The following is a 24,467-nucleotide window of genomic DNA, read 5'->3' as shown; positions in this document are numbered from 1 at the left end:
CAGTTCTCCTCACCTCACCCCCTGCAAGAGACACCCCAGGACAGTATATTTGTTTCTTTTCTTGAGAGAGAGCCCTATTGTGATGATGTTATAATTGGGGCTTAGGTTCGTCATCAACTCAGCCTCCTCCACCTTCACTATCTGTATCCCCACCTCCAGAAAACTCTGGTCAAGAACTCTAGACTCTTGGTCATGGCTGTCCTTACTGGCTGTGAAACTCTGGGTAAGCCTGAGCCAAGAGCCTCAATGAGCATTTCCCCGAGTTTAAAATGGGGATGTTCCAGTGCTCTGAGTACTCAATATCTGAATCTCTCAGGTCCAAAGGACACACAGTAAGCAAAGGCCAGCCACTGCAACATTTACAGGTTAGTTCCCTCTCAACCACCACATATCCCCACCCAAATCAGCCCTAGCTGACTGTCAGATGCTATTAACATTTAACCACGCAAATACAAAGCAAATGGTTATGAGTGAAACTGCAGATCTTGCAAAAAGCGTGAGATTTCATGAAGTTGATGGAAGTGATGCCGTGGAAATGCAGCAGCAGCTGACCACAGAGGAAGAGAACTTCTGTAAGAGAAATGACCAAGAACTTCCAGAGAGAACTGTTTGACTATCACAGGATTCATAGTGAGCCTTGGGAGTGAAACCCCAAATACTTCTGCAAAAACTGATCCTCTTGCTGCAAAGAGCCAATACTTTGCTCATTCTGATGCATGCATGATTGCAACCATGATCTAAATACAGGCATACCTTGGAGATATTTCAGGTTCGGTTCCAAGTCACCACAGTAAATCAAATATTGCAGTAAGTCGAGTCACACGAATTTTTTGGTTTCCCAGTGCATGTAAAAGTTACGTTTACACTATACTGTAGTCTAGTAAGTGTTCGATAGCATTATGTCTAAAAAAACCTTTTTAACTTAAAAATCTTTATTGCTAAAAAATGCTAACCATCATCTGAGCTTTCAGCAAGTCATAACCTTTTTGCTGGTGGAAGGTCTGAAATATTTTGAGGGTTATCAAACGGTGACACAGAGACTCGAATTAAGCACATGCCATTGGTGCCAACAGACTTGCTCTAGACAGGGTTGCCACAAACCTTCAATTTGTTAAAACAAAACATCTTGTGAAGGGCAATAAAAAGAGATGTGTCTCTACTGCTAATTACCGGTTCAAACTAATTTATCTTCTTCATTTTTAGTTTCTTTTCCCATGTAAAGTCCCAATACAGCAATATACCTCTCTGAACTTCTGGTCCTCTTTTTAGACAGATTCACCTCAGTGGCCTTCCAGAGGACAGGATGTGGTAAGAACAGGACCGCCAGGCGCCCGCCTCCCCATCTCGCCAAAACCGAAGACACCCACTCCCAAGGGAGGAAGTCCCAAAGTGGCAGGGCGCACGCAAGGGCCCCAGAAGGTAATTGCCCGGGACCTACCCGTCAGCTGCGGCCCTACCCTTCGTAGGAAGTATCCTGGCACAGCAGAGAAAACCTCCGCCCGGCGGGCCAAGTGCCCCATCACACTTCTCAACACGCACGAGGTTACTCTGGCCAACCCTTCTGTTGTACAAAGGGAAAACTGAGGCCCGATGAGGGGCAGGGACTTGCTGCTCCACGTCCACTCGGTGGCAGAGCTGGCACTGGGAAGAACGCAGGTAACAAAAGTGAACACTTGGTAAACACGCTCCACGTGCTGAGCCCGGGACAGCCGGTGCCGACTTCAGCTGCTGGGCGCCTAGTATGTCACTGGCGCAAGGAGAAACCTGAGGCGGGAAAGCCGAGCCCCGCGGGCGCCCCCAGACCATAACTTCCTTCTCCCCTACTCTCGGCCCCCATGCTGGGGTGGAGCCTATGTCGGGGTCCGGCACGCTCTGTGCTGATCCCGCCGGCTCGGCCCGCGCCCCTCGCCCCAAAGTTAGGTTTGGGTCCCCCACCCCACCAACTAGGACGGCCAGGGTCAGAGCCAGTCCGCAACCCGCCGGGGCCCCACCGCCCCCGCCCCGCCGACTCCTCTCCCTCCCCTCCCCCCGGGAGGGAGGAGGAGACTCCGCGGCCCTCCCTCGGCCCTCCCGGCGGCGGCCGCAGCAAGCCCCGTGCCCGCTCCGCCCATCCGCGGCGGGTCGGACGTCCGGAGCCCGCGGGTCCCCGGCCGAGGTGAGCGGGGCCGCCAATGCAGGAGACCGAAAGCCACGGCGTCCCGGGAACTCCCTCCAGGCCGCGAACTTTCCGCGGGAGGGAAGGGGTTAAGTTGGGGGCGTGTTGGAGTAGAGGAGAGCAGCCGGGGCTCTCGCATCCGCAGCAACCACCAGACTCGGAGCAGAACTTCCTAGCCCCCTCCCCGGGTTCCCCCACCTCCTGGGGCCCGGGCCTCGGGAGTGAAGGGGCTGCGGGAGTTGGGGGTAAGGCAGGGCCGCCCTCGGAATGCACTGGGCCGGGGCCGCACGGGAGGGGGGCGCCAGCGGGCGGGGGCGGAATTTGGAACTCTCCCGGGGGACCCAACGTGGTCACCATGGCGAGTGCGGGATGGACGGGCGGCGCGGGCCAATCGGAGAGCGGCGCCACTGCCCCAGGCCTGCGGCGGCTGCCAATAAGGGACCGCATGGTGGGGTGGGCGGGACCGCGTCTCGAGGGGCCGGGAGACCCTCCTCCCTTAGCCCGCCGCTCGGGTGAGCTGGGAGGCTGGGGAGGGGGCAAGGAAGAGAGGTCTGAGGCGGCTCGCGGTCGTGGGAGGGCAGAAGGGGAATTTCTGGAAGGAGTTGGGGCAGGTGGAACGACGGCTCAGTGCTAGGAGAAGGGAGTGGGCCTCGGTTGACCCACCGTTCTGATTGTACGAACGACTGGTGTCCGGCAAGCCCGTTCCCCATCCGGGGCTTCAGTTTTTCTGTCTTAAGTGTCGGTTATGTAGGGCTGTTGTGGAGCTTGGATTAGTTCGTATTGGCGCAGATTTTTCCCACTTGTTGGACAAAGCTTTTAGGTATCTTGTTACTGCCTCTCCCCATCCTACAAGTAAGGAAACAGCCTCAGAGAGGGCACGGACTTGCAGATAGCACACATCATAACAGAGGCAGAGATGAGACTCGTGGGAAGTCTGCTGTACAGGAGTGAATAGTTCAAGGAGTTGCTCAGAGGCCCGGGGCAGGGGTCCGCCCCCATGGAAGGCTCCCATCCTCTGCCAGCTATGTTTGGCCACTTGGCCTGATGACTGAGGACCCCATTGTGTAGGTGGTCCCAGGGGCATCTTGCCCCTCAGGTGATCACGACCCAAGAGGGGAGGCATCCCGTCCCAGCATTCTAGCACCCCACCCCCAGCCCTACTTTGCTGCTGGTCCTCTATGTGGATGTGGACCAGTAGCTGTACCTCTGGGTCTCAGTTGGCCCATTTATAAAGAAGGGAGTTCTGATCGGTGATTTAGGATATCTGTGGCTCCTCGATATGAGATGGGGGTACCTGGGAACAGGCCAGGGGTGGCCACCCCCTCGGGCTCCGGTTCAACCTGCAGGCTCCCTCCCTCCTTCTCAGTCCTCTCCTGGAGGTCCAGTGACTGGAGCGTGGGCAGCAGGTCAGAGGGACAGGCGCCCACAGTTTGTGGGCTGACCAGCCTTGGACCCTGCACTTATCCAATCAGGCCGTCCTTTGTGGTTTCCTGCCGGGCTCTGCTCCCTGCCCACAGCCAGGCCTGTGGCCACACGCCAGCCCTAGAGCCCCACCTGAAAGGTTCTGGGAAAACATAGAGGGTTTCTGAGCTAGAGGGAAGAGTAGGGCCACCAGGCGCACCAGCCCCAATCCCCTAAACTGAGCCCCATCTAGGCCTCAGCATTGCTTACTCTTCTCACTAGATATGAGTCATCTAAACATGCTAAGGACGAAACACAAAGTTGTCCCCCTGTGAGTCAGGCTTCCTCAGATAAGATGCCTGATCCTTGACCTGGCCATGAGATGACCTCTCACTGTGACCTTGGCCTCAGACAGACTCTGACACCTACCTGGCTCAGAGCCTGGCCACAAAGTGACTCCTGATCCTAAGGATGGCTCAACCCTCCCAGGTTATAGGCAGCCCTTAACTGTTCATTTTCCATCCATCAACCTGGGAAGCATTTATGCAGCCTCTGGGCCCTGTGCTGACAGCCAGCGAGACCAAGATGCCCTTGTGGACTTCACAGTGTGGCAATTGCTGCAGAACAGGGAGGTGCCAGTGCTTTGGGAGCACTAACATACTCTGTGTACAAGGTCAGGGAAGGCTACCCCGAGGAGAGGTATCCCAAAGTAGGTCTTAAAGGATGCGTAGGAGTTTGCTGCTGGAGAAAGAAAGGAGAAACAAACATTCCAAACAGGTCCATGAGCAGCAGGAACCACTGGTCACTTTGTGTAGACAGGGCTGGTGAGGGCCTAGCCTGAGGCAAATATCGGATCAAAACATTATGGTTTCTGTCCTATGAGTGGCCAGCCGCTGCCTGGAGCAGTGAGGATGGCTGCAGGGATGGGGTTCAGGGGCTCTGAGTCCCACGTGGCCCCTCTGCCCAGCTCAGGGGATGTGAAGTCATGGTTCAGCCTTCTGCTCTCCACCCCACCAGTCAACTTGGAGTAAATCTTGTATGCAGGGCCTGTCTTAGTGGCTCTGGGTGGCGCAAATGTCCTACCTGGGTTGGGGGAAGCCTGGACTGCAAGAAGAGAGAGGGCAGCTGGCTAGGTCTGGCTGCGGAAGGTTATGGGGCTCTGCTCCCGGGCAGACAGTGAGGCTGGGGAGGCCAAGGTGTTTCCTGGAGGTGGTAGAACTGAGCTTGAAGCGTGGGTGGGGTTTTAGAGGCTGAGGGGGGCATCCCAAGTGGGGGAACAGCCTGGGCAGAAACCCTGAGGATTCAAGCAGGAATAGACCCGTCTGGCTGGTGGGAGGCAAGAGAGGGGAGGGTGGGTGGGAAAGGCTCTCTGGGCCTGTGGAGGCTGGTCCCTCCTCCACCTAATCCTTGGGAGGTGGTGACACCCTGCAGAAATCAGGAGGCCACCCCACACATATCTGCACAACCCTGGGGAAGAAGGAGCTGAGCCTGGTGGGGTAGGGCAGCTGGAGCCTGTCTCTACAACTGCAAGCTGAACCTCTGTGTGGCATCGACTCTCGGTGAGTGTGTACGTTACCAGGGCTTGGGGTGTGTGTGTGTGTGTGTGTGTGTGTGTGTCCGTCCATGTCCCCAAGGCTGTGTTATGTGAGTGGGGTGGGGGTAGGGGTGAGGGGAGGCGTTGCTGGGCAGAGTCTGGCTGCCCTTGAATGTGTGTGCAGGGCTCCTGGTGTGCTGGGGGGTAGGCTTCTCCAGAAAACCGACCTTGGGCTCCCACCCCCGTGCCTTTACATGTGCGCACACACACACCCTTCAGGGGACCCTGGGCCTGCAGGAGGGAAGGCGGGAGGGCTGTTCAGAGCCCCTCTGTCCCCACTGCTCCCCGCCACCAGCCCCCGGGAGGGGCCGGGCCAGGCTCCTGGGGAGTGGAACAGGAGCTGAGTCTTGAGCCCACCCCTGCCTTTAGTGTGGGCGCCTGGAAGCCATTAGGGGCCGGGGTGGTGCCTGCCCTGCCCCTGCGCGACAGGCTTGGGATTCCTGGAAGGACTGGGCCACCCCTCCCTGCCAAGCCCCGTGCCAGGCCTGGCAGCTCCCAGAGTGTCAGAGAGAATGTGGCAGTGGCCCCCCCTCCTCTCAGTTTAGGAGCTGCAGGACGGGCCCAGGGGCCCGGCCCTGAGCACCCCCTCCTCACCACCCCCCTGTCCCCCATTCCCAGCACAGCTCTGGTGGGGCTGCCTGGGCTGCCTGCTGGGCTGGCACTCGGGTTTCCTGCCTCCTTCCCCTCCCCCGTAGGCTCTCACATTGTTTTTCTTTTCCAAGAGCTTCTCCATGTGGAGCTGGGCCAGGAAAATGGGGCGAGGAGGACTGTGCGTGTCCGTGTATGTGTTCGTGTGTATATGCTTGTCGTAGGGATGAATATGTATCTTTGCATGTCTCTGTGTATCCATCTTTGTGGGCATGTATATGTCTTCAGGTGCGTCTGTAACTCTGTATCTACAAGGGAGCGTCTCTCTGTGCATACATATAGTTGTGTGTGCATATGGGGCCGTTTCTGAGTGTGTATGTGTCTGCCCGTGTCTCTGTATCTATATTTACATGTATGGGATTGCTTGTGTGTCTGCAGATGTGTGTCTGGGTGTGCACATGTCTGTGAATGCACATGGAATCTAGGCCAGCCACCTCATTGCACAGTTGGAGAGACTGAGTCACAGCGGGCACTCAGCCTTCCAGGGATCCCGTGGGGAGTCAGGGGTGCACAGGGACCGGGAACCTAGGTCTGTACGGCTGTGTCTGTGTACATAACTTTGTGCAGTTGTTACTGGGGTTGATACATGCATGTTTGTGTGTCTGGAACTATGGGTGCTGACAAGGCATCACCAGTTACTCATATGTCCCGAACTTGGATGATTAAAATGCAGATTCCCAGCCCCACACTTACTGAACATGATTTTCTGGGGGGTGAGGCCCAGGAACTGCATTTTAAGCAAGTGTCCAGGTGAATCTGAAAGACTCCTTGATCTAGAAGCGCTGGCCTCCCTCACCTCTCACCCCAGTTCTACAGGCGGAGAAACTGAGGCCCAGTACATGGGGCAGTGGTTTACATGAGGTTGGTGACAGAGCTGGGCCCAGAGCTGGTGCCTGGTGAAGGCAGACAGTAAACAAACAGCAAATGCACTAGAGAAATGTAGTGGGATCACTGATCAACGCTGAGGAACTGTGACACTGATGGTCATGAATTGAAACTGACACTGGTCCACACAGTGGTGTAAAACCTGCGATGCCCGGTTATACGGGTGAGGGCAGGAGCAGGCAGAGCGGTGGAGGCGACCAGGGTTGGCGTTGCCTGAGAGACAAGAACAGGTGAGACAGCTGGGGCACTCAGGGCGTTTGTGAGGACGAGGTTGCGACCATGGCACGTAGCAAGGAGAGAAGGGACAGGGTGGGCAGTGGGGACAGTGAACAGGCGGGGCGATCGGTAGGCTGTAGCTCCTTTGGAGATTGAAGAATTTTTGGTGTTGGATCCCTAGAGGGAGTGAGCTTGGAACTGACTCTTGAGAGAGGTCACAGCTATTGGTAATGACAAAGGTTGTGGCCACTGGCATGATCACGTTTGTGTTTTAATTGTTTTAATATAAATTTATTTATTTATTTTTGGCTGCGTTGGGTCTTCGTTGCTGCACAGGCTTCTCATTGCGGTGGCTTCTCTTGTCGCGGAGCACGGGCTCTAGGCGCGCAGGCTTCAGTAGTTGCGGCACGTGGGCTCAGTAGTTGTGGCTCACAGGCTTAGTTGCTCCACAGCATGTGGGATCTTCCCAGACCAGGGCTCGAACCTGCGTCCCCTGCATTGGCAGCGGATTCCTAACCAGTGCGCCATCAGAAAAGTCCCAGGTTTGTGTTTTTAAAAACTCACTCTGGCTGCTGCTCTTGAGAATGGATTTGAAGGAGGCAAGAGGGGGCAGGGGGATGGGGCAGGGAGGGCGGTGGCTGCAGTCTCCCAGGTGGGAGATGATGGTGGTGGCCTTGACAGGTTAGTGGCTGAGGAGGAACAAGTTGGACAGATCCACGTGATGTGTGGCAGACAGACTGACATGACTTGGAGGTGGGGGGAAAGCAGATTCCAGGATGTTCCCACAGCGTGAAGGAGTAAGGAAATGCTCTTCTCCCAGAGGGGACATCCAGAAGGAGGATCCAGTAGTGGGGAGAGTGGAGACGGTGAATCCCATCCGACCAAGCTAAGTCTGAGTTGTCTGAGGGACATGCTGGTGGTTTGGGCGATTCTGGAGGGCAGCCTGGGGTGGAGAGAGAGATTCAGGGTTATTGAGGACATGGCGAGATGGCTCAGGCAGGGGCAGCTAGAGAGGAGAAGGGGGCAAGGACTGGATGACACCAGCACTCCAGGGAAGGTGATGGGGAACAGCTGGAGAAGAGGAGGAAAACCCGGAGAACGCCCTGGGAGAGAGCGATGCAAGAAGGGAGGGATGGAAGGTGCCCAGAGCTAGAGAGGGCACACCTGTGAGGGCTAGGATGTGCCCAGTGGGTAGGGCAGGGGAGCGGGAAGCCAGCCAGGCAAGGCCTGATGAGAGAGAGAGAGGAAGGTGGACAGGGTGGAGACAGCAAGTGTGGACCCCTCTGGATGGGCCGTGAACGGGAGGAGACAGAGAAGTGAGGTGAAAGTGCCAGGAGAGACTTTAGCAGGTGGGGAAGGCCCCCTGGAGAGGCATCATTGGCAGGGGTGGGAGAAGCTGGATGTGGGAGGACTTTGACCCAAGGAGGGAGAGCCCCTCTGTCCTCTTAGGGGCAGAGAGGAGGGGGCCGTGGGGCTTGGGGCAGGACAGGGAGGGAGTGCCAGCCTGACAGCTTCTCTTTTCACTGCAAACTGACATTAGATCACCTGCCAAGAGTGAGGGGCTTAGAGGCCAGAGGAGGATGAAGAGGGGACACAGAGCGTTGGCCAGACAGTGTTGGGACACTGTTCCGGATTGCTGAGAGCCCCACCAGCAGTGCCCTGGTGGGTCCCTGAAAAAAGGAAGAGATGGCAATCAGGGCAGGGCCTTAGGGGCCAGGGTGAGGATCTGTGGGACAGGCCCAGCTGAATGGGGAAGGAAGTACGAGATGCCCCGAGGGGCTGCTCCTGGGGGTCAGCACAGAGCCACATGGAGGGAGAGTGTGGCAGGTTTGGGATAGAGAGGGGCATGTGTCTCACTTATTTTAAAGGGGACGTGGCCCGTGAACAGCAGAGCTCGGCGGCAGGCATGGGGGGCACCTCACCACACCGCACCGCCACCATCTAGACACCGGCTTATTTCTGTCGTACCACCAGTGCGTGCAGGTGTTCACCAGACCTGCCCCAGTGTTTGCGTTTGGACTTCTGGGTGCTGTATCTGGATTAACTCCAGGGCTTAACTTTGCTGAGCCCCCCTTTCCTCTTCAGTAAATGTCTATAATTTCCCCCAAGTCTGCTGAGAGGATAGTTCACATAGCCACGGTGCCTGGGCCTCCATAAATGTCACTGTCATTGTCATCAGTGCTGGGACAAAGACCAGGAGCCAGCCCCTGCCCTCAGCAAACTCACAGCCTGGGGTTAGGATGGGGGGCACACAGGGACACAGATAAGTGGTACAGTGAGGTTGGCTAGTGGAGACATGGGCTGGGGCTGACCACCTGGCCTGAGGGGGTCCGGGGAAACTTCTTGAAGAAGGTGATATCTCAGATAAGTTTTAAGGATGAGAAGCGTTGGCCCAGTGCAGGAAGAGGCTGGGAGGGGACTCCTGGCGGCACGGCCAGCATGGAAGCATGCAGCATTCCGGGTGGAGAGAGAATAGTATAAGCCATTCACTGTGTGAGATGGGACCTGAAGGTCAGGGACAGCAGATCAAGGTTTCAGATCAGCTGCAGCTGCTGCAGGGTGAAGGCACTCAAGGGGGGAGTCTGGAGGCCAGTGAGGAAGCGGTTGAAGGCCCTTGCTCACCATTCCAGCCTCACTGGGGCTTCTGGAGGTGACCATTTTCACTCCTCCCACCTTTGCCCATGCTGTTCCCTCTGCCGGTTACTCCCTTCCCATGGCTGAGCTTAAGGATATGGACGGATGGTAGCCACCTCCTAATAATGGTTGTGTTCTCCCACAGGTTGGAGGAGGCATCCCCCGCCCCGTGGCCGGGAGAGCAGCGGGTAGCAGTGGCCATCATGCACAGTGGTATCGCGTCCGCCGCGCTCGCCCCGCGCCGCCTCTGAGTCTGGGAGTTCCAGCCCAGGGCCCGAGAGCCTGCCCGCCCCCGCGGCCACACCATGAGCCACGGGCCGAGCCCCCGGCTGGCCGAGTCCCCGCAGCTGTCCAAAGGCAGCCTCCTGACCATCTTGGGCAGCCCGTCGCCCGAGCGCATGGGGCCGGCTGACTCGCTGCCGCCCACGCCGCCGAGCGGCACGCCCTCGCCCGGTCCGCCTCCTGCTCTGCCGCTGCCGCCGGCGCCCGCGCTGCTGGCCGACGGGGACTGGGAGAGCCGTGAGGAGCTGCGGCTGCGGGAGTTGGAGGAGGCGCGCGCGCGGGCGGCGCAGATGGAGAAGACCATGCGCTGGTGGTCGGACTGCACGGCCAACTGGCGCGAGAAATGGAGCAAGGTGCGCGCCGAGCGCAACCGCGCGCGCGAGGAGGTGCGCCAGCTGCGCCAGCGTCTCGACGCGCTCACCAAGGAGCTGGCGGGCGCGCGGCGCGAGCGCCAGGAGGCGCAGGGCGAGTGCGAGGCGCGGGGCCGCGAGCTGGCGCGGCTGCGGGGCGCCCGGGGGGTCATGGACAGGACGCCTGACGGTCCCGAGACCGAGCCAGAGAGGGAGCAGGAGCCAGTGCGCGACGTCGGGTCGGAGAGACCCACGGGCAGCCAGGTGCGCGGCGGGGGGGCGGGGCTGCCCCAGGTGCGCGGCGGGGGGGCGGGGCTGCTGGGCAGGGCCTTCGCGCTGGATTTTAGAAGTGGGAGGGGCTGATTGACTCGGGCAGAAGAGGTGGCCGCCTGGCTTAGAAAGAGGGGTAGTAAGGGCCGGGCCCGCAGGGAGGTTTCGCTCCTTCAGGGGGTCAGGCTCTGCACTGCAGGGCCCCAGGTTACCTCCCTTCCAGAGACCGCCCGCAGGGCAGAGAGTCCCCGGTTCTGGTGGTCCCTCCACTCCCACACCTGAGTAGTCAACAGAACCAAGAAATCATCCTCTTAGAGCAGGAGCAGGTTCTAAGCACTTACCTGGAAGACATCCATTAGTAGCAGAGCTGAATCCATTCATTCGTTCAATTTGAATTTAGGGGAAGGGGGAGACATTTATAAGAGGTGTCAATCAAAGCTGAGGGGTGGGGGGTTATCCGGGCAGTGGGAGCACAGAGGAGGTCCCAGATCCAGGCTTTGAGGAGGGGGCTGCACAGAAGCTTTTCTGGAAGCAGTCCATTTAAGCTGAGACTAGGAGGATGCGGAGGAATTGGCTGTGAAAAGTGCAGGAATGCATTCCAGGTGATGGAAATTCTGTGCAAAAACCTAGAGGCTGAGAGTGCCTGGTGAGTTTGGGAAATGGCATCCATGGTTCGATGGGCACCTCCGCAGGGCGCTAGGCTCTGCACGTGCATTGTCTGCTTAATTCTCAGAGCAACCCCAGGAAGTATTTCCTTTACAGACGGGAACACTGAGGCGTTGAGAAGTACCAATGGCTCCCAGCTGGTGACTAGAGTCACTGGGAGTTGCCCCCAGGTGAACTCCAGAGCCCATGGTGATAGTAATCAGTACATCTGGAATATTAATGGTGTGTGTGGAGGGCAGCCTCCCCTGAACCAGCAGGCCTGTCACCAGAAGGCCATCTAGGGACAGAGTCCAGCCTAAGGTCGCTCCCAGCTCCGTCCCCAGGCAGGCCAGCTCCTCTAGCTAAGATTCTTGGCTGCCCCCTCTCCTCTCCTGCCTGTGGGCTGGGGTGGGCACTGCTGCCTCCTGGTGGCTGAAGCCCCTCTTCCCCAGGCCTGCATGGTGTTTGCAGTTGGGGTTCATTGCTTTTCTTCGGGGCAGGGAATGAGAGCCCCTGTATACCAGCCAGCCTCACGGCACTATTCCTGTTCTCTCCTTCTGGTTATGAGTCACAGTCGACGGGGTGGCAGGTACCAGCGGTGGGAGCTCTGGAGTTGCAGTCTGAGTTTGCTCTCCAGCCCAGCCCTGTCCTCTGTGACCCACAGCAAGTCCCTTCTTCCCTCCCTGTTTCCTCATTTGTGAATTGGAGCTTTGGACCAGGTGGCATCAGAGGCCCCCACCCAGACAGTCTGAGATACAAGAGGAGTAGAATCTCACTCCTCAGGGGGGCCTCAGGGCCACTGTCCCAGTCTAGATAGGGAAACCAAGGGCCAATCAGGGAAGGGGCTGGCCCAGACTCATCTGGAAAGGCTGTGGGAAAAGCCAGGCTGTAACAGAGGCCATGGGCGTCTTGGGTCTGTAGTCAGAGGCAGGCCAGGGGGCAGACAAGGGCAGAGGGGAAGGGGAGCCTGGCAGGGAGGAAGAGGCCTCAGAGTTGAGTTAATAATCCCTCACTGCTTCCTATCTGGGAGCTGGTTCTGCTCGCAGAGGCCACCCACCTTCCTCTGCATCTTTTGCCACTTCACTTATCATGTTGCAGGTGTTTGCACCTGAAAAACGGGATCTTCGAGTGGGAATTCCTTTTGAGGGAATCTAGTCTTTATTCTTTGTAGGAATCCCTGCTTCTACATACCTTCACACCAGTGTCCCACCAAATGTTTGCATACTTCCACTGACAGGGAGCCTACCACCTATTCTGGGGACTCTTCCAGGATTCAGGGAACCTTAGTGGCTGACTCTGTGTGCGCTTCTAGGCAGTGCAGGGAGAGGGTGTGTCCCTCCCTCTCCAGGGGTGGAGAAGCAGGCAGCAGAAGAGGAAACTGGGATCCAGAAGCACTGTGTGACTTGCCCAAGGTTACCCACCAAGCTGATGCCAGACCCTGGGCCTAGGAGAGGCCACGATGAAGGCCAAGAGGGTGAGGGCTCAGCGACCACTGACCCAGCCTCCGCCTTGGACCCCACAGGAGCTGGAGCTGGTGGAGGGCCTGCTGAAGAGCAGGCCAGAGGAGCCCGAGGGCTGCTGGGAGGCACGCAGCGTAGGGGCCGGGGCCTCACGGGGCAGCTCAGGCCGCCAGGAGCGTAGCCGACTGCCCTGGGAGGACACCGCCACCATCGAGGAGGATGCCTCCAAGTTGACTGCCCTGCGGCTACGGCTGGATGAGTCCCAGAAGGTGCTGCTCAAGGAGCGAGAGTAAGTCCCGGGAGGCAGGCAGGGGCCGGGGGCCGGGCCAGGCCACTCCAGGGCGTCCTCAGAATCACAGAGTGAAAATCCGTGTCTCAGAAGGTGAGCTTCACTGAATCTCAACAGGATAGATAGGGAATGGTACTGTTTCAGTCTTGGGACTTCAGAACAGTGGTGCTCTGCCCAAGGACACAGTGTGAGGTTTTTTATATTATTATTATTAATTCAAATGATACGTGTTGGGCATCGGGGTCAGGCTCTGCTCAGCAGTGAGGATACAGCCATCGGTAAGACCAGAAATCCCTGCCTTCATGGGGGGAGAGTGCCGTGGGCAAAAATAAAAGCAGGGAAGAAGGGATAGGGAGATTGGGGGGTTGCAGCTGGGAATTTGGCTTTGGACGTGTTGAGTTTGAGATGGCACGGAGGCAGTTGGGGACATGAATGAATCTGGAGTTTGTGAGACGGGTCTGGGCTGGAGGTAAAAACGCAAGAGTCATTGGCAAATAGATGATACTGAAAGCCGTGAGCTGGGGTGAGAGTGGATAGGGAGGTGGCCAGAGGATGGGGCCCTGAAGCTGACCAAGTTTAGAAGAGGGAAACAGCAAAGGAGACAGGAGAAGTGAGCCAGTGGGGGGCAGAGAAAGCAGGAGAAACTGTGTCACGGAGGAGGGAGTGATCAGCTAGTCAAGTAGGAAGAGGACTGAGCACTGACCAGTGGATTTAGGACGCGGAGGTCACCAGTTACCTTGATCGGGGCACAAGCCCGATTATGATGAATATCTTGTAACACCCTCTTTTCTGTCCAGAAATTAAATACAAAGATAGTTTAACTTAACTACACACAGAAGTCTTTTAAAAATCAACATAATGCCCTTGTGAAGATAGAGGCAGAGATAAGGGTGATGCTTCCGTAAGCCAAGGAACACCAGACATTGTCAGCAAACCGCCAGAAGCCAGGGGAGAGGCATAGAACAGATTTCCTCTCACACCCCTCACGTGGAACCAACCCTGCCAACACCTTGGTCTTTGACTTGGAGCCTCCAGAACTATGAGACAATACCTTTCTTTTTAAGCAAAACAAACAAAAACCAACCTATTGTACAAACTGAAATGTAAAGAAATACTAGACTTTCAGAATGGGAGACCAGCACGGTGTGGGGTTGGTCGTAAAGCACTGTGTGCTGGGGCCAGATACCATGCTTGTTACCCACAGCGCCTCCTTCACGTCCAGGACAGAGTGCAGGGTGGGGGTCACGAGAACACATGGGACTGCCACCCAGTGCTGATGACAAGACGGGACCCGTCCTTCAGAGAGTCACTGGACAGTGTTTTCCAGCTTTTCCAACTGCAAAGCTGTGTGTTCAAACCAAGCCTACATAAAACAGATAGGAAGAAATGGGGGTCTCACTTGGCAGATGAGCCCAGGGCCCAGTGCCCTGGAGGCCCGGTCACTCCACACTGGGAGCTGGGCACCTGTAGCTGTGCAGAGGGTGGAGCTCCAGAAGAAATGCAAAACCAGGGTTCCTGCCGCAGGGTGGGGCGCCAGGGCCTTGAATGCAGAGGCAAGCACTTTGGACATGGGATTGACAGGTGCAGACTACCTAGGAGGACTCAGCGGAGGGCCCCAGTGGACTCACCCCCATTTATCCCTCCCTCTCCCCTCCCCAGGGATAAAATGGCACTGAGCAGGAACATTGAGAAGCTGGAGGGGGAGCTCAGCCAGTGGAAGATCAAGTATGAGGAGCTGAGCAAGACCAAGCAGGAGATGCTCAAGCAAGTGAGTCCTGGAGACCACAGGGGCTTCCTGGAGGAAGCAGTGCTGCACTGTCGAATTTCAGCAGAGGGAATGGAAGAAAGAAGGGCATTCACTCATTCACTGTCAAGCACCAGCCATGTGCCATGCAGTGTTCTGAGTACTGGGGCAGGCAATGTCCTTACCTTTAGGAGCTCACCTTAGGGGGGGCCGTGGTGAGGGAGACCAACAGTAAGCAGGTAGATAAATTCAGAAGCTGTGAAAGAGTCAAAACACGATCAGAGAAATGAGGTGGTGGGTCATTGAAAGAAAGGCTTCTCTAAGAGGGTGACACTTGAGGCAGAGCTAAAGTGATTAGAAGAAGCCACCCTTGAGAGGAGATAGGGGCAAAGTTCCTGGCAGAAGGTACAGCAAATGCAAAGGTCCTGAGGCCAGAACAAGCCTAGTGTGTTCAGGAAATAGAGGCCAGTGTGGCTGGAGGATAGTGACAGATGAGATTGCAAGGGGAGCTAAATCCCATAGGCCTTGTAGATCAAGGTGAAGGGGAGGAGTCTGGACGCTCACTGGGCACATAGTGGGTGCAAAATCTCGCTGGAGCCTCACAGCAGTCAAGAAATCTGGGTCCTGATGTCCCCATCTTACAAATGAGGAAATTGAAGCTCCAGCTGGCAGAGAGGGGATTCCACCACTGCATTCTGGGGACTCAGGGCAGGCAGGGGGGTCAGGCTGGGCTTCCCTTACTGCTTCCTGTGCAGGCCCTGATGGCCACCAGGGGGCGCAGCCACCCACGGAAAGCTGGGCTGGATCCCTACTTTTCCAGAAGGCGTGAGGTTCACAGACCTCAGAGCCTGAAACTGTCCTGGAAAACCTGTCTTTAAGTAGAATCTCTTTAAGGAATCTCCTAAAATAGAGCTTCCCAGACGTCACCCTCATCCTCCTGAGTCAGCATCTTTGGGGGCTGGGTCCAAGAATCTGTCTTTTTCATCTTTTCAAATTGTGTAATGTTTTGAAGAAAAGTAAGACACAACTGTGCAGATTTACAGATACATAATTATAAAGATTCTCATTTGTATCAGGCTCTCTTCCCTCAACATTCCATACTTAAGGCTCATCCATGCCGTCGCAAAGAGCATTCATCTGGCCGTTTTCCCTGCTATACAACACTGAATGTGCACTATTTTAAAAGCACCCCAGGTGCTTCTCATGTGACCAACCCCACACCCACAGGCAGACCCGGATTCAGATCCACTGGGTGCGTTCAGCCAGTGTTCACTGCCCTGGGCCCAGGCCATACAGGGATACGAAGGCGGGCAGACAGACACGCTGTCTGTCCTCCCGAGCTCACATTCTTGGGGGACGGGCGTGTGTGTGGAGAAGTACCCCTTCTAGGCAGGGAGGACAGGAGAGGCCTCCCTGAGGAGGGAGCATTTAGGCCAAGACCTGAGAATGAGAAAAGTCAGCCCTTCAAGATACCTCGGAACGGGGGCACCAGGCAGAGGGAACCACACGTGTGAAGCCTGCAGTGGATAGGAACTTGTGTATTTGAGGACTAGGGAGGAGGCCGAGGTGCCCAGAGCACAGAGAGCTCAAGGGAGAGAGGTGGGAGATGTGGTTGAGGGGAGACAGGTAGGGGTCCAATCGTGCAGGGCTCTACGGGACCATAGGGAGGGGTCAGTTTTTATCTTTTTTTTTTAAATTTTATTATTTATTTATTTATTTTGGCTGCATTGGGTCTTCGTTGCTGCGCACGGGCTTTCTCTAGTTGTGGTGAGTCGGGGCTACTCTTCATTGCGGTGCGCGGGCTTCTCATTGCAGTGGTTTCTCTTGTTGCAGAGCGCGGTCTTTAGGTGCACGGGCTTCAGTAGTTGTGGCTGGCGGGCTCTAGAGCGCAGGCTCAGTAGTTGTGGCATGTGGGTTCAGTAGTTGCGGCATGTGGGATCTTCCCGGACCAGGGCTCGAACCGATGTCCCCTGCATTGGCAGGCAGATTCTTAACCACTGCGCCACCAGGGAAATCCGTCAGTTTTTATCTTAAGGAACCTGGGAATGGAGATATGATTGGGTTTACCTTTTTTATTTTTATTTATTTTTTGGCCACGCTGCATAGCTTGCAGGATCTTAATTCCCCAACTGGGGATTGAATCGGAGCCCCCTGCAGTGGAAGCGCCGAGTCCTAACCGCTGGACCGCTAGGGAATTCTCCTGGGTTTATTTTTTTTTATTTATTTTTTTTTTTTGCGGGACGCGGGCCTCTCACTGTTGTGGCCTCTCCCGTTGCGGAGCACAGGCTCCGGACGCGCAGGCTCAGCGGCCATGGCTCACGGGCCCAGCCGCTCCGCGGCATGTGGGATCTTCCCGGACCGGGGCACGAACCCACGTCCCCTGCATCGGCAGGCAGACTCTCAACCACTATGCCACCAGGGAAGCCCGGTTTATCTTTTTCAAAAGCTCCTCCTGGGCTGTTGTGGTGGAAAATGGGTTGACTGGGGAGATGAGGGGCAAGAGTGGACACGGGGAGGCTAGATGGTAATGAGGTAGGAGGTGAGAGATGTCAGAAGAGGCAGAAGTGGTCAAATTTGGGGTCTGTTCTAGTTACCCGGTGGCCCATTTGGGCACCACCTCAGGCTCCTTGCTGAGCCCTTATGACCAGTGCCCACCCACCAGGGCTGGTGGTCCTCACCTCACCAGGCTGTGCTCTGTCGTGCAGCTCAGCATCCTGAAGGAGGCCCACCAGGACGAGCTGGGCCGCATGTCCGAAGACCTGGAGGACGAGCTGGGTGCACGCTCCAGCATGGACAGGAAGATGGCGGAGCTGAGGGGCGAGGTGAGGCCACTGGGAGCGCCTGGGGCTCGGGGGACCAGGGGCCCTGCCACCATCAGTCATTCACGAAGAAGAGGGCAGGAACCAGGCCTGTACACTAAGGGGGAACCAGCCACACCCCGAGGGTGCTCCAGTCTGCAGGGGGTGGGCCTCTCTCCCACACAGAGACTAGAAGCACCCTCACATCCTGCACACCGTGAAATAAGCCCGGGTTAATTATAGCCGCTGCAGCTGGACCTGCTTCCTGGAGCCAAAAAAACGGCTGCAGGAGAAGGTGGGGAGGGGGAGCCTCCAGCTCTGGCCTTCCGCGCCCCCTCCCTGTGGACCCTTCCCCCTGTCCTGCCCTGTTGCAGATGGAGCGGCTGCAGGCGGAGAACGCAGCCGAGTGGGGTCGCCGTGAGCGGCTGGAGACAGAGAAGCTGGGCCTAGAGCGTGAGAACAAGAAGCTGCGGGCACAGGTCGGGGACCTGGAGGAGGCGCTGGCCCGGCGGCGGCGGCAGACAGCCAGCGCACTGGACTGCGACCTGCGGGCCAGCCAGGCCGCACTCTTCGAGAAGAACAAGGTGGGGCAGTGGGCGGCGCAGCCAGGGCTGGGGCAGAGGGCCTCCTGGGTGTCCAGCTCCAACCCGCAGGGGGCCAGGGACCATTGAAGTAACAACTACGGACAGAGGTCGTAGTCGCCACAGCCGCGGCTCCTGCCGGGCGCCTGCTGTGGGCCAGGCTAAGTGATATCATAGTAGCTGCATTTGTGGGGCACCACTGTGGGCCAGGCCCTGTGCCGGTGCTTTTTGTCCATGATATCACTTAATCCTCTCAACAGCCCTTGTATTAACTGCTCAAATGTTTACTGAGCACCGTGTGTAAGCCTTGTTCTAGGTGCTGGGGACATAGCAGTGAACGGACAGGAGGGACGTGGCCTCCCCTCGTGGAGCTGGTGGCTCAGGGGGATGCAGGTGTTTTCCCTCCCTCACACACTCACGCTGGTCACACAGCTCCGTGGCTGGGCAGGAAGAGGGAAGAGGGAATACCAGGGGACCTGGCTTAGGCCCAGGTCATGGGGAGACTTCCCTGAGGCAGTGACGTTTGAGCCCAGGTCTCAAGCGAAAGCAGGAGTTGACTGGTAGTGAACTGATTCCAGGAGAGAATTCGGAAATACTGTGAATGAACGTCCCATGGTGACAGGGACATGGAACTTTGGAGGAGCAGGGTGGCCGGTGTGCCTAGAGGGCGGTGGGCAAGAAGGACGTGGTAGGTGAGGCAGGAGCTCGGGGCCACCTTTGAAGAGTAAGAGGTAGGTGCAAGCAGGTTGTGGTTCTCAGCGCTCACTGGCTGCTGTGTGGAAGGCAGATAGGAAGGCAAGCCGGTGGGCAGTCTGTCGCCGTTTCCTGGGGCAGCGGGAGATGATGGCGGCCAGGACCAGGCTCAGGTTGGTGGAGATGGAACAAAGAGGATGGATTCAAGAGACCTTTAGGTAGTTCCTGTCCCCATTTCATGGATGGGAAAACTGAGGCTCAGAGAAATCACAGAGCTCAGGGGTGGGCAGCTCCTCTCCTGGCTGCTCATCCCCTTCCCAGCCACTCTGGCTTCTGATCTCTTTTCTTCCGACACCCAATCCCCATCTTAGCTCATCTCCAGACCCAGAGCTTTAATGCCATTTACACACCAAAGAATCCCGACTTCACCCCTCCCCAGAAAACATGACTCAGCTCAAGTAGGCTGCTGGACACCTCCATGTCATCTCCCGCAGGCGCCCCAGAGTTACATGTCCAGAATGGAGCCACCAGTTCCACCCACCTCTTCCCTCATTGCCCCGCATGCCTTCTCACCTCATTAGACGGCACCTGTAGCCTCCAGCTGCTCAGCCAGCTCTAGTACTGGTATGTTAGACAGCAGGTGGAGAGATTCCGGGCAAGAGAGACACCGGCATCCCTAGAACTGCCTGACCCCATGGAACCCCCTCGCACGAGCCCTCCCCCAATCTCTGCTCCCCTGCAGGAGCTGGCAGACCTCAAGCACGTGCACAGCAAGCTGAAGAAGCAATTCCAGGAGAAGGTGGCGGAGCTGGCACACGCCAACCGGCGGGTGGAACAGCACGAGGCAGAGGTGAAGAAGCTGCGGCTGCGGGTGGAGGAGCTCAAGAAGGAGCTGGCCCAGGCTGAGGACGAGGTGAGCGCCTGCTGGGGCCCAAAGCACAGCCTGCAGACCTCAGCAGGGGGAGGTGGGAGTGGGGCTGCAGGGCCTTCCCGTGTCGGTCCGTGCTGGGTCCCCTGGCACAAGCCTGACTCTCAAGAGGGACCCAGGATAGAGCAGGTGGGTGGGTGACAGATGGTGTGTGGGTAGGAGGATGGGAAGAAAAATGGACAGACAAGGTGGATAAGTGGTTGAACAGATTAATGGATGGATGAGTGGGTGGATATGGAGTTGGTTAAATAGAAGGACAGAAGGATAACTCCATGGATGGATGAACAGATGGTTGAGGGAATAGGTGGACAGATGGATGGGAGAGGGAGAGAGGATAGATGGATGAGATGTAACAACAGATGTCTGATGGGTGATTGGTTGGATGGATGGATATATGGAAAGATGGATGACTGAGTGGATAGTGGAAAGATGGACATACAGCTGACCTGGTCAGTGGGTGGAAGAAGGAATGGAGAGGGAAAGAAGGACAGAAGGATGGAAGGACACAAGGGTAGGGTGAATGGGTGTCTGAAGAGATTAACGAACGGTGAGTGGTGGGTATCTCCATGAGCAGAAGGATATTTCCATGGATGAGTGATCAGATGGACAGATTCATAGGGTAGGTAGGTTGATGGGTGGGTCAGTAGCTTGGGGCGTTAGAGGATGGGTAGATTTGGAAGGGAGGGGCAACAGGAAAGAAGAGAAGTGAAAGGGATGTTTCCCTGGAGGAGGTAGGCCTCAAAGGAGCTACAGGAATTGCTCTTGGGGAAGGTCATTCCCACAGAGGAACAGCAGGAGTGGCTGGTCCCAAGCAGATGGCGGGGCAGAGGCTGGCGCAGCCCTGGGTGACTCCCACGCTCTTGGCCCTGCTCACCCCCCAGTTGGACGAGGCCCACAACCAGGCGCGTAAGCTGCAGCGGTCACTGGACGAGCAGACGGAGCAAAGCGAGAACCTGCAAGTGCAGCTGGAGCACGTGCAGTCCAGGTGGGCCCAGCGTGCAGCCCCTCCGGGGGAGGACTCCTGGCTGGGGCTCAGAAACAGGGCAGAAGTGCTTCCAGCCGAGGGAAGCCAAGGGTCAGGGGTCAGGGTAGGAGCCCTGAGTGGGGCTAGTGGGGAAGACAGAGAAGGAAGAGATCTGGACGTCCTGGGGCCAGAATCCTGTCCCCTCCAGGCAGGAAGGGCCAGGGCCAGGAAACCAGGGAAGGGAGTGCAGGAAGTAAGACCAGCTGGGAGCCTTGGAATTGTGTCGAGTGTCCAGAGGATAGGAGGGGCGGCCAAAGAGGTCAGGCCCAATGTGGGGCAGCAGGGAGGGACGGTGGGTCTGGGGAGTCTTTGATAAGAAGAACAAGCAGGCTGGGTGATCCTGAAGGACTGGAGGGCAGGGAACCACGGAGGAGCCCCGGCCCTGATGGTAGCCCCGACCCCTCATCTGTAGCCAGGACCCATCAGCCTCAGTGAGGGAGGACCAGAAGGTCTGGGGGACCCATCCAGCACACTTTGCATCCCTCTGCTGCCTCCCTCTCCATCACAACACCCTGTGAATGGCTCTCTCCCCCTACTCCCCTCAGAGACATGAGATGACAGATAATATCTAGTCCAAGCCCCTCCCCATTTCAGAGGCCCCCACCTGAGACTGAGTCTTCCTGTGCCGCGCCTGGGGCAGGCCCGTACCTGCGTCCTCTTATTTCATGGAATAGACAGAGCCCAGGCTCTGCAGCAGGCTGCCTGGGTGGCTGGGAATTCTGGCTCTGCACTTAGTAGCCGTGTCATTTAGGGCCACTTACTTGACCTCTCTTGGTCAGTTTGCTCATCTGTAGAATGGGGCTGATAACAGTTTTTATTACCTCTCGGTTGTGGGAATTAAATGAGCTGATCTATGCTTATAAAAGTACCTGGCACATAATAAATGCTAAATAGTAGTGGAGCTTTTGTGTTTGGGTCAGATATTGTGCTATAAGAATCATGCTCCTGTGAGGGAAGGAAAGGGAGAGATTTTTTTCCTAAGGGGCTGGCAGACGCGGAAACTAAGGCACGAGAGGGTAAGTCCTTCCACAGCTACACAGCCAGATCACCGCCCCCCGCCATCTGCCGCCTGAGCCCTCATTTACAGAGCATGTACTATGTATGCTGAGTTTCTGTGGCTTAGAGTACAAGCTTTGGAGGCAGACCTGTCAGCTGTGTGACCTGGCCAGCCGAGCCTCAGTTTCCCCAGCTGCCTGGGATGCTGCCTGTAAAGTGTTGTTCAGGGGCCCAGGCATGAGCCCAAGTGAGGCTCAGTGTCTGGCCAGCTCTGCCCCGCCACCCCACCGCACCCCCCCCCCACCCCGGCCCCACCCAGCACACACCCCTCCAAAGGCCACCTAGCCTCAGGGCTCTCCCGCAGTCTTGGCCACATTCTCTGGGAGCCATAAACTCCCAGAGTGGGCAGGCAGGCTCTGCCCAGCCTCTCAAGTGCTTCCATCAGGGAGGGCGGGGCTGCCCGGGATCGCTGCCTCATTTTATTTCCCAACTTTTCGTGCTTTAATGTTCGGGGGACAGCTCACTAAATCACAGTGCGGTAATGGAGGCCCCCGCCTGTGCCCCTCCCTGCCGTGTTAATAATTCATGCCTTCCAGTAAGATGCAGCCTGGGCGGCTACTCCGCTGGGGGTGGGGTGCAGGGGAGCCAAGGGAAAGGGGGGATGGGCATTTCCGCCACCAGCTCTTCTTAGAGGGAAGTTTGCCTGGTAAATTTTGGCTTTAGGAATTTTACTGTGGGGAAGAACTAGGGTGGAGCGCTTTCTCACTGACATTGAGGACGTGGGGGACTCAGAACCCGCACCCCCAAACTCTCTGCCTGTGGGCTCTGGAGCCTGGCTTGGGTTTGGATCCCAGCAGCATGACCTTGAGCCTGCTGCTTCGCCTCTCTGAGCCCCTGGCCCACTCCATAGCCAGCCATCCAGCTCAGGGCCCAGCACCTCTCGCTGCTGTCCGTGGGACTTCGGGCACATTACTCAACTGCTTTGTGCCTCAGTTTCCTTGTCTGTAAAATGGGGGTGACAGAAGCACCTCCCTCATTTCAGGGGCTTCCGGGAGGATGAAGTGAGGTGAGGTAATGTTTGTAAAAGGCCCATCTGGTGCCTGGCAGCAGGGAAGCGCTAGGGGCGGCTTAGCTGCTGTCAGCACCAGCCATCAGGCTCATCCCTGACCCGCCTGTCACCCCACCCCACAGGCTCCGAAGGCAGCAGCAGAACGCCCCCCTCTTTGGAAAGATCCGCAGTGCTCGCTTTGGCGCCGAGGAGGCGGGGGACGGAGCCAGCGACCTGGACGAGGATGAGGACCTGCAGATCCAGGTGGCCTAGAGCTCCCAGGGCTGGGCAGGACTGGCCAGCAGCCCGGGCCCCCGGGCGCCCAGGCTGACCCGCCACTTGAACTGATGCAGCTACCTGTGCTCGCTCTGGGAGCAGACCACGGTCCCTGCCACAGATGACTTCCTTCTCCCCCACAGTGGGCATCGGTGGTCCCACCTTACCTACACTCTGTGAAAGGGAAGCCATGGCCTATGTTTTTATATATATATGTGTATATATATATATATATATATATATATATATATATATATATATATATATATGCCTGGGGTCCTTGGACCCATTTGGTTTTATAGACACAGGACCACTCTGAGTCCCACTCTAGGTGCCCCCACCCACGACCTTCTTGCAGGGGGAGCGGGTGTCAAAGGAGGGCTGTTGGGGCCTCCACCCAGGCTGCCTCTCTGGGCCCTAGGGGTTGGGCGGGGGCTGTGGCTGTTCATAGCACAATGTGATAAACCCAGTCTTTTGTAATAAATGGAGTTCAGGTTCTCGGGCTGGAGTCCTGAGAGTGTGGCAGATGTGGGCACGCAGTGTGGGGGACAGACAGGATCAGCCTACCCCTGGCACCGAACCTGAGCTCGGGAATATTGATATTAAGTCACTTGAGTGACTTAATAAATGAATGAACGTGAGAAAGAATGAATGAATGAACACTGGAACTGCTGAATGGTCTGGAATCCAGCTCCTTTGAGGGGAAGGAAAAGGGATGGTGCATGTCAAATCTGGAGGAGACTTCAGTTCTGGCACCGGATGAATTCAAATCTCTGCTCTGCCTCTTACTGGCTGTGCAACCTTGGGGAAGTTAATTGCCCTCTCTGAGCCTCGGTTTCTCCATCTATAAATTAGATGTCTCATAGAGCCATCAGGAGAATTCGGTGAGTTCATCTGGAGCTCAGTAAAGGTTAGTTATAATTGAAATACTTGAAGGTATGCCCTGGAGAGGGGGGCTTTGCCAGCTGGGTTCTGCCGTAAGGGATGAAGTTCAGACAACTGACTGGTGGTTGTTTACCCAGAGATAGGTATGAATACAACAAATAATAAATCCTTTTATCATTCCCCTAGTCCTGCTCTAGGTAGTGAAATTATAGGTAATCTTATTTTTGATACTTAATTTCTAAACCTTCTATAACCAGCCAATTTATATTAAATCTGGTGGAAAAGGTTATTAAAAACACAGTAGCATATATTTTTGAATCTTCACAAGTTGAGGTGGCATTTGAGACACCTGCCCTTGATGGCAGTTTTACATGAAATCTTGGCACCAGGGCCTGCTTTCTGCAGGAGGAGGCCCTCTCAGAACTGTTCTAGCATGCGGGCCGTGGCGAGTTCCCTGTGTTCAGAGGTGAGTACGGAGAGGCTGGGCTCGGATCAGGGGCCTGGCACCAAAGAGGAGTTAAATTCAATTGATAGAAAAAAAAAATTCAATTGATAGAAGGGCTCCCTGCCCCGGAGTGGGCAGCTGCACTAAAGGACTTCTCTCTTGTTGTGGCCCAGTCTGAGGGACCCCTGGGGCCATGGTGCTGGGACCCAGTGGATGCCAC

General features: G+C 56.6%; 1 protein-coding gene across 4 annotated transcripts; it reads left to right on the top strand.

Moving 5' to 3' along the window:
- The first annotated feature begins 1,506 nt into the window (after positions 1–1,506).
- Positions 1,507–23,417, top strand: CCDC102A (coiled-coil domain containing 102A). Of its 4 annotated transcripts, XM_032614340.1 has the most exons (10): positions 2,165–2,400; positions 4,988–5,115; positions 9,679–10,429; positions 12,603–12,829; positions 14,489–14,597; positions 17,279–17,395; positions 17,746–17,955; positions 19,388–19,558; positions 20,455–20,558; positions 22,785–23,119. In XM_032614340.1, exons 3-10 carry the CDS (start codon positions 9,839–9,841, stop codon positions 22,912–22,914), a joined length of 1,659 nt encoding a protein of 552 aa, XP_032470231.1. In that variant the 5' UTR covers positions 2,165–2,400; positions 4,988–5,115; positions 9,679–9,838; the 3' UTR covers positions 22,915–23,119. The 4 variants fall into 4 exon arrangements, with proteins under 4 accessions (XP_032470233.1, XP_032470230.1, XP_032470231.1 ...); XM_032614342.1 differs by lacking the exons at positions 2,165–2,400; positions 4,988–5,115 and adding an exon at positions 1,507–1,656; XM_032614339.1 differs by lacking the exons at positions 2,165–2,400; positions 4,988–5,115 and adding an exon at positions 2,051–2,155 and having other exon boundaries at positions 22,785–23,417.
- The last annotated feature ends 1,050 nt before the right edge of the window (positions 23,418–24,467 follow it).

This window comes from Phocoena sinus, chromosome 19, assembly GCF_008692025.1.
Source record: "Phocoena sinus isolate mPhoSin1 chromosome 19, mPhoSin1.pri, whole genome shotgun sequence".
NCBI lineage: Eukaryota > Metazoa > Chordata > Mammalia > Artiodactyla > Phocoenidae > Phocoena > Phocoena sinus.
Note: the sequence above shows the minus strand (reverse complement) of the source record. Positions and strands in the feature narration are given on the sequence as shown.